The sequence below is a fragment of the Hippopotamus amphibius genome, chromosome 5, assembly GCF_030028045.1.
Source record: "Hippopotamus amphibius kiboko isolate mHipAmp2 chromosome 5, mHipAmp2.hap2, whole genome shotgun sequence".
Lineage (NCBI taxonomy): Eukaryota > Metazoa > Chordata > Mammalia > Artiodactyla > Hippopotamidae > Hippopotamus > Hippopotamus amphibius.
The window spans coordinates 59,469,313-59,483,541 of NC_080190.1; the positions used below are offsets into that span (position 1 = coordinate 59,469,313).

The window sequence follows — 14,229 nt, forward strand, 5'->3', positions numbered from 1 at the left end:
GGGGCGGCGAGGGGTGGCCAAGCGCGGCCGGGAGAGGAGGGCCGGCGCGGGGGCGCCCGGGGCGGGGGGGCTGATGAAACCCTATTTACGAGTTGCCGCCTAATAAGCCCGGAGCGGCGGGCTAGCGGCGCGCGCGGCGTGCGGGGAGGGGGTCCCGGGGCCGGAGCGCGGCGCACACGCGTGGCGCACGGCGGGCGGCGCGGCGCCGAGGGCACCCGGGCCGGCGCACAGAGCCGGGGCGGGCCCGGGGGCGGCGCAGACCCCGGGCGCGGGCGGCCCGCGGCGCCCCCTCGCTCTCGGCGCTCGGGGCCGGCGCAGCCCCGGGCGAGTGGGGCGCGGGCCGGGGAGGGGAGCTGCCCGCGCGCTCCGTCCCCCTCCCCCCTGGGCGGGCGGGCCGGCGGCCGGGGGGAGGGCGGGCGGCGACGGCCCGCTGTATATATCTCCGCGCACCCCGCCAGGTCGCGCACAGCGCCCCGAGCCCCGGCGCCTCCCCGCCCCCTCCCCGTGCTCCGCGGCGGCGGCGGCGGCGGCAGTAGCGGCAATATGGCTGTTGATGGGTGTTCGGGGTGGCGCTGGCGGCGGGAGGAGCTCCCCCGAGCCCCTGCGCCGGCTGCCCGCTGCTAGCTATGGCAAATGGTGGCGGCGGCGGCGGCGGCAGCAGCAGCGGCGGCGGCGGCGGCGGCGGAGGCAGCAGTCTTAGAATGAGTAGCAATATCCACGCGAACCATCTCAGCCTAGACGCGTCCTCCTCCTCCTCCTCTTCCTCCTCCTCCTCTTCCTCCTCCTCCTCTTCCTCCTCGTCCTCGGTCCACGAGCCCAAGATGGATGCGCTCATCATCCCGGTGACCATGGAGGTGCCGTGCGACAGCCGGGGCCAACGCATGTGGTGGGCTTTCCTGGCCTCCTCCATGGTGACTTTCTTCGGGGGCCTCTTCATCATCTTGCTCTGGCGGACGCTCAAGTACCTGTGGACCGTTTGCTGCCACTGCGGGGGCAAGACGAAGGTAACGCGCGCCCCGGGCGCCTCCCCCCTGCGCCAGCCCCGCCGCTTCTCGGCGTCCCTTGTAGCCCACCGCCTCGCTTCTCACAGCGCCGAGTCTCCCTCCATCCCTGCCTGCCTTCCCCTCGCCTCCTTCCCTTCCCTGCGCTCTCCGGGCGCCCGCCGATCGGGGCAGCGGGCGGCGCGCCGGGGCTGAGGAGTTGCCCCCGACCGGTGCGCTCCGAGCGGACGCCCAATCCCGTCCCCTTCTTTATTGTAGGGTTGTTTGCGGTTGCGGCTGGGGCCGGGGTGGGGGACGCTCGCAGCTCGGGGACAGTGGTGCGGGGTAGGGAGAGCTGACCCGGCAGGCACCGAGCAAGCTGGGGGCCGCTGGGTGCGCGTTCCGTGCGGCTCACCTGCTGGGGATGGGCTCCTTGTGGTGGGCGAAGGGGAGCATGTCAGCCCGCACTTTAGAAACCTGTTGGGGAGATGAGTTCGTGAAATCAGAAGGAAAGGAAAATCCTTTGGGAAAGGGAGCACATCTTTTGGACTAGGGGATCCCAGGGGAGGAACATGGTCAGAGGACGTGGGGCGACCTGGATGGGCGAGAGAAAGTTGGGGAGATGCATCCCAGTTTCGGAGGCAACCCATGGAGGCTGCCACTTTAGGAATGTGGCGAGGTCGCAAACCTGATGTCCCCTCCCTCTCCGACTTGCGGAGCAGGCCCTCCACCCCCACCCCAGGTTCTTTGGCATCTGTATTCTCGCCCCCATGCCACCTCCTTTAGGTCCCCGGAAATGCCGCCGGCAGCGTGGAGCTGGAGCCGGAGGTCCGCGGGAGAGCCGGCGGAGGCCGCGGTTTTCACGCGAGCCTCCTCCCCAACGCGTTTGAGGTGGCTGGATGTTGGCTTAAGCTATTCCTGGCGCAGAGACGCCCACCAGCACCGAGTCTCATTACACCTTATGTATGGTTGCTAGGCTGGCTGCCTGGTCTGTCGCCGTCGTGTCCCTAGAGATGTCCTCTCCCCTCACCCCCCGCCACTGGCTGAAGGTGAGAGGTGGCGGGCAGTTTTTCGTAGAAAACTGCAGGATAAAAAAGAAAGAGCTGGAAAAAAGAGTAACCGAGTTGCTTTCTGTTTGACTAATTTTTAACCTAGGGGACTAACCAGCGCCAGCATTTTCAGAGGGAGGGGAGATCAAAGGGGATAGGGAACAATGCAAGGTAGAGGCAGATCTTGGTGGGAATGCTCGCACCTTTTCTAATAAAGTTAATCCCAGGACCCCTTAAACTTCCACAGGGCACAGCAACTTGTAGCAGCCTCCTTAATTGCCACCGGGAGGGAGCAGGTAAGACGGGGGCTGTGGGTGACACACAAGGGTGAAGGGAAGCGTGCTCTCTCTCGCTCTCTGTCCTGATCATTAATTATACATCATGTTGGGTGCTGGAGCTCAGCTGTGTTTTGTGGTAGCACATTTGTGTTTTGGAAAATACTGGTGTGTTGGAAATAAGGGAGAAAAATAAAAACCATCATTCACTTCCTCCTCCTCCTCCTTCTCCGGAGACCTCCAGATGTTAGCCAGCCAGTTTTCTCTGGAGTTACCTTCTTGGCCGTAGCAGTTTCTCCTTACTTCTCAAGGTGGAAAACCTCCCACATTCCAGAGAAGCCATGCAAAATCCTAACCCCGAGACCCCCTAGACACGGCCCCTTGCCTAGCCCTCCTGACAAGCGCTTATTCATAGAGGCTTCTTGTTCACACTGTTACCTCTTCTCTGCCTCCCCATCAGTCTTCAGTCTTCAGTAAAGGAGTGTTTCTCCTTTACTGAGATTGGTGCCTACCCTTAGGGGACAGAGTTCGCATCTCGAATGTTTTCTAGACGGAGTGATGTTCTCTAGACTGAGTGATTTTGGTGAACTTTTTAACAATCTCTTTTTTAACTGGACAGGATTGGTCATAATGAAAACTTTTTTTTTTTCTTTAGTGAGTCGAAATAAGTTTCAGCGTTTTTGTGATCCTGGGGTTTTAAACACAGCTTCTAAAGTCTTTTTACTCTAGGGGGTACATCAGTGCTACTGCAGTGCCTCTGATGAAATACTGATTGGATTGTTTACATAAAGAGTCTCTTTCTTAAATGATGACCAAGCATAACCTCTGTAAGTTTTCTCAAGAAAATAGTTTTTTGGCGATGATCATTAGAAAAAAATAATCTCTCTATATAAGGCTATACTTTGTAGCTCCAAGACATGCCGCGTTGATGTAACTGTAAGTTTCTACAAAGAATCAACCTGAGATGAGCAATGCTTGCAGTTCGTTGGGAAGATGTGAGGCCAGTATAGAATGAGATCAGGTCACTTTTAGTACCATTGGAGTCTCTTTAAAACATGCCCAGAATCTCTTAATACCTGCCCCTCGATTTGCTCAATTATACAGTGTGTGTAGCTGTCTCATTTTGCCTAATAATAGTTACTTAGGCCTTTTATAAGCTTTTGTTTCTACTCTTGAGGTCTGTCTTTTTACTGCAATCATTTTATTTTTTGTCCTTCATTCTTTTTGCTTTCCAAGTATTTAGTAGTTGTTGAGACACTGTTCAGAAGAATGCATTTGGCTTCAGTTTGGAATAATTATTTTAGTGCTGGGTTTCCCAAGCAAACCAAGGCTGCTTTTCCTCAGCATTCTACCAGCCCTCAGATACGTCCACCCTCATCCTGGTTCAGCCCCAAGGTGGTTTGACCCAGAGCTAGGGTCCAGAGGAAGGCTGGTCTTTTTAGCATCTGAAATTCTAGGGGAATAAGTTTCAGCAGGAGCTCAGGAATCACGAGCATTTGGCCTCTGGGACTGCACCATCCTTTTTGATCAAAGGAACCCGAAACTGGATGTACATCATGAGGCATCTCATCCTTAGTTTCTCTGGCCTCCGAATCTCTAATCGGGAATGGCTTTACTGTTCCGAAAAGAGTGGTATGTGGATTTCTTTAGGAAATAAAGAAGAAAAAGCATCACATTTTCCCCCAGTTAGGAATTTGGGCACAATCATTCCAGTACTATATTCTTTCTTGTATATTTTCAAATCATTGTTTTTTTTCTCTGTTGGGTTTCGTCAGAGCCCCCTATTCACTTGGCCGTGACGTTTCAAGGTCTAAGCCAGTCATAGATTGTGGTGAACAAGGAGTGGCTCCAGCAGTCTGAATAAGGTTGTGACCTTGAAGAAGTTGTTTAACCTCTCTGGTCTCTTTCCTAGTGTGTATAATGTGGGATTGAATTCCAAGTGCTAATGTGCCTTCCGGTTCTGGTACTCAGTGGAAGACAGTAGAAGGAGTTGGTGATCTATGGGTAAAGTTTCTAGCTCAGAATGTGTCTTGTCATTCTCCAGCCTCGGAGCACTTATGTGTCTTTATTCCGATCTTCTGCCCTTCCTCCAGCCTGCAGTCTGCTTTTTTTTTAAATGCCTGGGGAAACTGAGGCCAGCTTCCTATGGAGCTGTGGTTTACTGTGGGTCATAGACTCATCCTGCTCTCAGTTGGAGCTGTCCTCCCTGTAGAAGTTTGGGCTTGATGGAGGCTGGTCTGCATGTAATGAATTATGAAGGTATTGTCTCCATGGCTGTGTCCGAGAAAACAACACGTTTTCTCTGTCAGGCTCGTGACTAATATAAACATCAGATCCCATTATGGCTTGGTAATTACCCAGGGTCTGGCCTGATGCATCCAATCAGGGCTGGAGCTTCAGGGCCTCAGCATTCTTGATTCCAGATTGGCCCTGGTGCCTCATCTCATCCTGGAGATCGGCTGAGTCGGACGACCTTCAGATGCTCCTTCGGATCACTCAGGGTGGCCTTGGAGAAGTGCTCAGGTCCCAGGCATAGGGGAGCTCCCAGTGACCTTCCCTTGTCCTGAGAGCTTTGGCTTCTCATTCCTGGCCCTTCCCGGGAAATGCTCACTTCCGTAGAGATGCTGCAATCAGACAGACCCGAGTGCAAATCATGGATCCCGCACTTGTTAGACTGGCAACCCTGTTAAGCTCTGTTTCTTCACCTGTAAGAAGAGCGTAATGATGCTTACTTTGCAGGAGTCTTATAAGGAGTGACAGTGCTGCGTATACAGCACCCAGGAAATGCCTGGCACTCAGCAGGCCTGTAAATGGGAGCTATTATAGCTCCACAAAGTGACAAGTTTTAAATTTCCTCCTCGATTCCTTGAACTTTTGGCCCTGGAAGGGCACAGACTACAACAAATAGAATTTTTGAACCAAAAGGGACCTCTAAACCCTGAAGTCGATTGTCCTTGGGTCAAACAACCAGTTAGGGTCAGACTGAGATTTGGGCTCATGGCTCTTGGCTGTTGCAAGGCTGGCAGGTGGAGGAGGGGCAGCCCAGGAAGGCTCCGTGGCTGAGGGCACGGCAGGATGGCTACTGCTGTGATGGATGGGACGTCACTGGACAAGCACTGTCGTCGTGGGGCTCCAGGAGGTGCAGAACTAGCAGAAGTGGAAGGTTTGCTGGGTAGGTGTGGCTGTCTAATGTCCCTTGAGAAAGGATGAATTCCTCCCCTGTGATCCCCAGTCCAGAGTTCACAGACCTGTTCCCCTGACAGTGGAACAGTTTCCCTGCCAGGGTGCTCTCTCCCCAGGCTGGCTTTACCCTGATGGCCCCCAGAGAAGTATGTCCCCAAGTGTGTTCTGTGGAGCACTTGCCCTTGAAGTTACCTTGTGAAACAAAATTGTAAGTCAGGGCATATCTGCATCCCCCTTGGGGAGTCACGTCCTGGGCTGGGAGAGGTCCTGAGGGAGAGGAATTGGTTAAACTGCGCTTGGCCAGGCCCACTTTGAGCAGTACGGCCTAGATGTCAAGCTTGCTGCATGGCACCCGGAAGGCAGCCTGTGACCTTGGGCAAGGACTTCATCGCTTTGTGCCTCAGTCTCCTCATCTGTAAACTGGGGATTGTCGTAGAGCACAGCTCTTTGGGGTGGGTATTCTCAGGGACCCCACTTTACAGCATTTCCTAGGAGGACACTGGTGACGGCAAGCTATGTACTGGCCCTATTTCCGGGTGTCCAGGGGCCTTGTCCAAACAGGCATCAGGAGGAAAGCAAGAGCTGCCCTAGTGTTTGGCCTGGGGGAGAAAGGGTTCCCAGGGCAAGGCTCACCACTGTCTTCTTCCCTGCATGGGGACGGTCACTGTGTGCCTGGTGCAGAGAGTGCTTGCTTTGGGTCTCTCTTTCTGACCAGGGCAAGAGGAGCCTGGTGCTGAAGCAGTCCGGTTGGCATTGGATTACAATGCCAGGACCTCCTTCCCAGTGTGGGCAGCAGGGGCGTCCCAGCTCACAGTGGCAGTGGCCGTGCTAGCCTGCGAATCACAGCAGCCAACACCACCTTCCTGGGACTTCAGAGCTGTGGAGCCCCGGCAGGGATGCCTCTGTGGTTCCAGTGAGAAGGGCTGTGTTTGTGCTGTGATGCCACAGCTCCCAGAGCCCTGCGGGGAACACTGGTCTCCACGAGACCTGCCTGGAGGTCAGGCAAAGTTGGCCTCCTGCAGGACCTCTGAAATCCCACAGCCTTTCTGTGCACAGCAAGGGGCAGATCAAGAGAGTGTCCTTTTTTGAAATGTTCTTGAGTGGGTGGAACCCTGGCCCTGGGTACATGGAGAAGGAAGCTCGGGGGCCCCAGCCTGGGAGGCAGGGGTGTCGCAGCACTCTGGGAGGAGGCTCAAGGGATGTTCAGTTGGGGTATCAGATCTCCGCCTCCCATGGCCGGAGAGACCATCTAGTCCGTCAACTCCTGGGGCTTTTCGCACCTTTACATGTACACGAATCACCTGGAGAGCTGTGAAAGTGCAGATTCTGATTCAGAGGGTCCAGGGTGGGGCCTGAGACTCTGCATTTCTGACGGGACGCAGGTGATGCCGATGCAGGGCAGACCGCACTTTGAGAAGCAAGGGTCTGGTCCCTTCCTCAGTCTCCAGGCAGTCCCTCTCTGAAGACGTGGCTATTTTTAAATATGGAAATCCCCAGCTCTCCAGCGGTGGGAAGGGATGAGAAGAGGAAGGTTCACTGCGTCAAGACAGCCCTGTTGAGGAGACTCGGCTCAGGCCTGTCCGTGTTGCTGCAGTCCAGCCTGGGCGCTCACTGCGAAAGCTGGTTGTTCGGGTGCCTGCTTCCGAGGAGCTCATGGCGCTGTTGGTTTGGAGCTGGGTTGTGGCAGCCAGAGCAGCACCCTGCAGGTGTATGTGGTGTGGTCTGTGTGTTGCACATTGGCCTGTGGGCTCTGCCTCGCACCAGCGGGGCGCGCTGCAAGGGGTGACGCTTTCCGAAGTCCAGGAGGGCAACTCAGCCAAACCAGCTTCTTACAAAATTAGAGGCTCGTGGTAGAGCCAGGGCTGTGCTGTGGTGATGCTCCGGGAAGCCAGCTGCTGGCCACTCCCTCCGGCCTGTTTGAAGTCAGTGGGCAGCAAAACTGCCAGCCTGATTTTCCATAGGGACCTCGGTGGGCTTTCTCAAATGGAGGGTGCAATGTGAAAGGATGGGGCTCAAGACCTGATCACTGAGTAGGGAGAGAAGTGTGACACTGTGCTGTGCCACCCTCCAGTGGTACTTCTCGAGAATTCCAGCAGATGAAGTTGGAAGTAGCTCCTTTTCTCACCATACTGTCCTGGTTTTCACAGCTCATACCATCAGGGGCTTTTTCCCAGAGATGGACTTTTCGTGTCATTCCATTGTCAAAGGGAGAACCTGGACTGAACATTTATCATGAGCATCTTCAGCCTAAATGAAGGCCTTAGTATGATGCTTCGCACACAGTAGGTCCTCAAATACATCTTATGGTTATTGTTGTTGTTTTGGCTTTTATTGCATAGTAAGTGCATCATAAAGGAATCAACCTAGGTGCTAGGGATAAAAATAAGACCCAGTTTGATGGAAGGGAGGAAAAAATGCAGTTATCTTCTCATAGGGTGTGCACATGTCTGGTCTCTAAGTTGCCTGCAAACCCCCTGAGGGCAGGAACTGAGCCATATAAATACAAGTACAGATTGATATTGGGAGGGACCTTCCACAGTGGCTTGTGGGAGGCTGTGTGGGAATGTTGTAGGTGCAAATGCAGGTTACTGCTCTTTTGGGTAATTTGTTAGACGCTATGGAGAAACTCTGGGTGAAAAGGATGGGTTTGAGTCATTTCTGGATGTTAATTATTCATGCCACCCCGGTCTCCCCTGACCGGTGGGTAACAAGGATTTGTTCCTGGTGAACACTTGGTCTTGAGATGGGTGAGTCAGGCAGGGGACAGAAGGACAGCTTCAAAAGAATGTCTGCTTGAAGATGGAATTTGCTTTGTTTTGGGCATTATTTGATGATTGTCTTTGGGGCATTATGTCTAATTGCCAATTTGGAAATGTAATTGGCACTCCAGGTCAAGAAGGGATATACTTCACGTTGGCAAGCCGAGCCTCCGAATCATCTCCCTGTAAGATCTCATTACCTGTATGACTAATGCTCCTTTACACGGCCCAAAGCAAAATTATTTAAAACATCTCATTTACTTGGTACTCTTTATGCTGTTTTCATTGGCCTCCCTACCAGGTTTTCCCAGGGACCAGATCCGGTTGACGCTGGGCATTTCAAAGGTAATTAACAGGAACGCCTGTGTTCCTTCCTTGTCTCCTTCCTTTTGCTCTTCATTCTTTCCTTGACTTTTCTTCTTCCCTAGTGATTCCTGCCAAGTCCAAGAGCAGAGGGACTGAAGTTTGCAGGATAGTGAACAACAAATAGAGGCTTGCTCTTGCAAGCTTAGAAGCACATTGAATCATGATGTCATAGGGTAGAAAGGAGGTAGGGCCAGGATCCTGCCTCCTCCCCAGCACCAGTGCTGGGAGCCCTCTGCCTCATCTCCAGAGGGGGCTGGGTGTTCATGGCTTTCTGAGGCCACCATTCAGTGGGGCACAAATCCACCTGAAAATGAATGGAAAGGTCTTTCTCCTTGCACTAGCCCCTCTTTGCTTCTCGGCTGTTTCTAGGACACACAGAACACGTCTTGGTGGATGATAGATTTCAAATTCTAAATCTGGCCCAGGAAGACCCAGAGCTGGGTGGGGTTTAGGTGTCAGCAGTGTTCTTGAGATGTAGAATGCCCTTAACTTGGGTTGCTACCATGCAAGCCACCTTCTTTTTCTCTCTCGTGACTGCCTGGTGTCCTTCTTCTCCAGAGGCGGCGAGGTTTCCCCGGTGCCCCCTTCCCCAGAGTTTGCACAGTGGCCCATCCTGGCTGTTGGTTCTGGTGGTTTGCCCTGTGCAATGTGTTGGGTCTTGCTGGAAGCTGTGGGTGAGGATGTAGCCATCCCTGAGCCATTGGGTTGCCTCTTTGTCACTGGAATGTGCCCAGTGACTCCAAAGTTCAGCTTCTTTCAGAGTTTAATGCTGGGGTTGGCCGAAAGCAGATGTGATTTGGGGGTGGTGTCAGGGATCCAGATGTAGAGTGTGGGTCCTTTGTTAAGAAGCCCAAGTTGGACTCTTTCTAGGTGTTGGCTCTTCCCAAAGGAGAGAGAACAGAGAACGATCTTCAGTTTCTTTTTGGATCATTTAAATACAGCTGCTCGTAGAATTGAAGATTATTCCTCTCTGGCTGCTCATCTTCTCTCTTCTCCTCTGGGCTTCTATACACAACTGCCGCCATTTCCCCTATTTTGCTGAGCAGAAAGAAACCAGAAAAGAAAGAGAACATACAAGAGGGGAGGGTGAGGCAGGGCAGGGGGAGAGGGAGATGTTCACGCAAAGAAAAGTAGAATTTCTCTTCTGGGAGCTGGAGTTTGGATAAATATATAATTGGATGGATTTTGTTTTTAGTCCCTTCACCTTTGTCTTAATGAATAAATCATGACAAGTGACCTCATGCCCAAGGTGTGCAGTGTTATATAAAGACCAGTGGAAAGAGTGCTTTCCCTTTTGGAAGGGTTTAGCTTTTCAAGTGAGCTCCCTGTAATTAGCTGCTAGCATGGGGCCTGTGAGGCCCTGGGACCCAGACACCAGGGCTTATAAGGTTTCTGGGGGTTCTTCTTCTTCTTGTACCTGTTTATGTAGGAGCAGAATTCTTCTCTTTGGGAGAAATTGCTGCATGAGTTTGTTTTCCCTTTACGTGATTTGGAAAGTAGACATTTTTTGTGGCTCTGGAAGGGGAAAAAGTAGATGGACAATGATTAGCAAATGGAGAACTCAGAGATAAGGACCCTAAGGCTCAGAGGAAAGATTTGGAAGATGAAAGGGTTTATCCAAGGGCTAGGGATTTTCATGACCAACATAAGGTGGCCATCACTTAATACATTGTTTTTCTTCTTTGTGCATCTGGGAGCACTTACCCCCAGGGCCTAGAGGAATTGTTTTAACTACCCATGAATTATGGCCATTTCTCCCATAGATTGTGGCAGCCACAGCTGACCAGTTGGTAAGATTCTTGAAGAGTATGGGAATGGTGTCTTGAGCTGAACCCATAAGAGAAGTCAGTAATTTTCCTGTCTTAAACAAGAAATCTATTTCTTACGTTCATGTGCAACCCTACTTTCCCCATAAAATTTCTTTTTCAATTTGTGTTTTATATGTTCATCCTTAATCCTAAGTGTATATATATTCACTGTAGAAAATGTGGGCAGGACAGAGAGGCGTTTGAAGAAAAAAAGGACACCTCTCACCTACCAGGATGGCTACTACATCAAAGCCCAGAAAACAGCAAGTGCTGATGAGGATGTGGAGAAATTGGAACCCTGGTGCACTGTGTGTGGGAATGCTGAACAGTGCAGCCACCATGGGAAATGGTATGGTGGTTTCTCACAAAAATTGAAAATAGAACTACTGTGTGACCCAGCAATGCCACCGCTGGGTGTGTATCCAAAAGAAGATATTTGCACATCCCTGTTCATAATAGCCAAAAGGTGGAAGCAACCCAAATGTCCATCGAGGGATAAATGGATAAACAAATGTGGTATTTACATGCAATGGAATATTATGCAGCTTGAAAAAGGGAGGAAATTCTGATGCGTGCGACAACATGGGTGACTCGAGAACATTATGTTAGGTGAAATAAGCCAGTCACAAAAGGACAAATGCTGTGTGATTCTACAGTACTTATGTGAGGCACCTAGATGCATAGACATGGAAGTAGAATGGTGGTTACCAGGGGCTGGGGGGGTTATTGTTTTTAAATTTTTATTTTATTTTACTTTATTTTATATCTTGGCTGCTTTGGGTCTTTGTTGCTGTGCATGGGCTTTTTTCAAGTTGTGGTGAGCCGGGGGCTGCTCTTCATTGTGGTGCAAGGGCTTCTCATTGCGGTGGCTTCTCTTGTTGTGGAACACGGGCTCAAGGCACACAGGCTTCAGTAGTTGTGCACGGGCTTAGTTGCTCTGTGGCATGTGGGATCTTCCCGGACCAGGGATCGAACCTGTGTCCCCTGCATTAGCAGGCAGATTCTTAACCACTGCGCCACCAGGGACGCCCCAGGGGGTTGTTTAATGGATATAGAATTTCAGTTTTGCAAGATAAAAAGGTTCTGCCCAATAAGATGAATATACTTAACACTACTGAACTGTACACTTAAAAATGGTTATGATGGTAAGTTTTATATTATGTCTATTTTACCACAATTAAAACTTTTAAGAAAAGAAAAAAAAATCCCTCTAAACGCCACTTCCTGGCGGTCACTGTCATTATATTTGGGCACATCCTTCACCGTGGTGCCTGTGTTTGTTGGTGGGGCAGCTGATATCTTTCCTCTGAGGGTTGGTAAATGGCCGTCCCAGGAGAAGTGCCCCCTGGCCTTGTTGATTTAGAGGGTACCCATAGCGATAGCAGAAGAATAGACCAAACAGCTTTTCTGCCCATCAAGTCTGCTTTGATGGTGTGTGAAGTTAAAAGGACCACTGGAGTTCTGATTTTGGCATGTGAGTAGTTATGGTATCTTAGGCAAGTCATTGTCTCTCGGCCCCAGTTTTCTCGTGTATAACATGCTCTCTGATTCAGTGATTTCAATATGCAACTATTTCTTAAGTCAGATTTCAAAGCTATCATTTTTACCTGATAAAGAGCCCAAGACTAACTTACTCAAGGTGACGGGCCCAGGGAGTAGTTCTGGTTCCTCTGTGAATCCCAAGAGTGAAATTTGGTTAACGTGTCCCCAAAACTTCCATATTGATTTCGATGAAGTGGTGTATTTAAGAATTACAGTCTGGGGACACGGGCCCATTGGAAATACAGTCAAGTCTGTCATTAAAAAAAAAACCAAACACTCAGAAATAGGTTTCTGTGACTGTGATATTACTTCTAATGACATGGCCATATCACCATTGAGACTTTTTTTTTTTTTTTTTTGCTTTTTAATTTTATTTATTTATTTATTATTTTTTTGGGGGGTACACCAAGTTCAATCATCTGTTTTTATACACATATCCCCGTATTCCCTCCCTTCCTTGACTCCCCCCCCCTCGAGTCCCCCCCACCCTCCCCACCCCAGTCCTCTAAGGCATCTTCCATCCTCGAGTTGGACTCCCTTTGTTATACAACAACTTCCCACTGACTATCTATTTTACAGTTGGTAGTATATATATGTCTGTGCTACTCTCTCGCTTCATCTCAGCTTCCCCTTCACCCCCTGCCCCCTCCCAAACCTCGAGTTCTCCAGTCCATTCTCTGTATCTGCGTCCTTGTTCTTGTCACTGAGTTCATCAGTAACATTTTTAGATTCCGTATATATGAGTTAGCATACAGTATTTGTCTTTCTCTTTCTGACACCACTGAGACTTTAATTTTAATTTCTCGTGTGGGGGAAAGGTTGAAAAGATCCTAGATTATAGACTATACTACAGTCATAGACTATACCATAGTCAGTACACTATGATAGGCTGGCTTTGTTGAGGTAGGGAATAAAAGGAAACATTGGATTAAAGAGGGGGCACGTGAATCCACTTACTTTCATGCTTTTCCTTAACTTGCTCCAGAAGGCAACCCCAGAGCGAGAATGGTCATCACAGCCCTGTACCACAAAGCACTCCAGCTGCCAAAATCAGGGATAAGATGACCACAGCTTCTGTGGCAAAGGAGAGAGTGTCCGATGGGGTCAATAACTTCTGAAATACCCGCCTCTCCCCCAAATCGTAAGCAGCTAGCATATCAGACCTGCTGAATAGTCTCTTAGGTTATATAACATTAATCAGATTATGCTACTGGGGCCATGTATTAAATTTTAACTTGTCACAGATACATTACATTAACACTTCACAGAGCCACAGAGTGCCAGGTAGTTTTGGGTGTCATTGAGTGAACTGGTGATGATGTAGGACTTGACGGGGCCCAGACAAAAATACTTCCTTAGATTTTCTGTATTGTAGTTTAATTCTTATATTGGAGGGGGAAGACATCCTGCATATATTTCTTACAAAATAAACAAAAAATATAAGACCATAGTTTTTGTATCTGCAGTACCAGATAGTTTATTTATGGACGTGAACCAGATAGGATAGAGATTTTTGAAAACTCTGGGAAGATTTTCATTTTTCAGCGACAGGCAATGCAAGCACTCTGTTTTTAATTGGTCCCTTCTTTAAGTCAGGAGCTTTTTGAAATGTTATCATGCAAATCTCTCCTGAGTTGCATGGAAACTAATAAAATCACGAAGGTTTCTATTTGTACTCTATGAACACAGACTGTAATGAAACTGAAACAGCTATCTCCAGGGATGATGCTAGTTAAATGCTAGGCAAGGCTTGACAGCAATTTTAATGGTGAAAAGAGAAGCCAGCAAGTGAGTGCTTCTGTTCTTTCTTCCCTGCCCCACCAATGCCTGTTCATCCCTGCTTCTCTTTGCTTCCTGACCTGTGAAAGAACTCTCTTAAAACAGACCTGTAATCGCTAGTACAGCCTGTCTACCACCTGTTTTATCTTATTTTATTTTAAAAAATATTTATTTATTTATTTGGCTGTGCTGGGTCTTAGTTGCGGCACGCAAGATCTTTGTTGACATATGCAGGATCTTTAGTTGTGGCATGTGGGATCTTTAGTTGTGGCATGCAAACTCTTAGTTGTGGCATATGGGATCTAGTTCCCTGACCAGGGATCAAACCTGGGCCGCCTACGTTGGGAGTGCGGAGTCTTAGCCGCCAGAACACTAGGGAAGTCCCTACCACCTGTTTTAAGAAAACAGCACCTGATTCTCAAACATTCTCTCTTGGCCTTTTCTCTCCCTCTTCAGATATTGCATTGATCGCCACACAAAGTGCCAGT

The 14,229-nt window shown here is 50.0% G+C and overlaps 1 protein-coding gene across 8 annotated transcripts in view; it reads left to right on the plus strand.

The window, feature by feature from the left end:
* Positions 1-252: 252 nt before the first annotated feature.
* Positions 253-14,229, plus strand: part of KCNMA1 (potassium calcium-activated channel subfamily M alpha 1) — a 707,317-nt gene continuing 693,340 nt past the window's right edge. For 4 of the 8 annotated variants that reach the window (XM_057735195.1, XM_057735196.1, XM_057735191.1 and 1 more), the window contains exon 1: positions 490-1,004. In XM_057735195.1, coding sequence (XP_057591178.1) covers positions 627-1,004 — 378 coding nt within the window. In that variant the 5' untranslated portion in view covers positions 490-626. Of the gene's footprint in view, positions 1,005-8,547; positions 8,585-14,229 lie in introns of those variants that run through there. The other 4 variants (XM_057735194.1, XM_057735193.1, XM_057735192.1 and 1 more) reach the window with 4 other exon arrangements.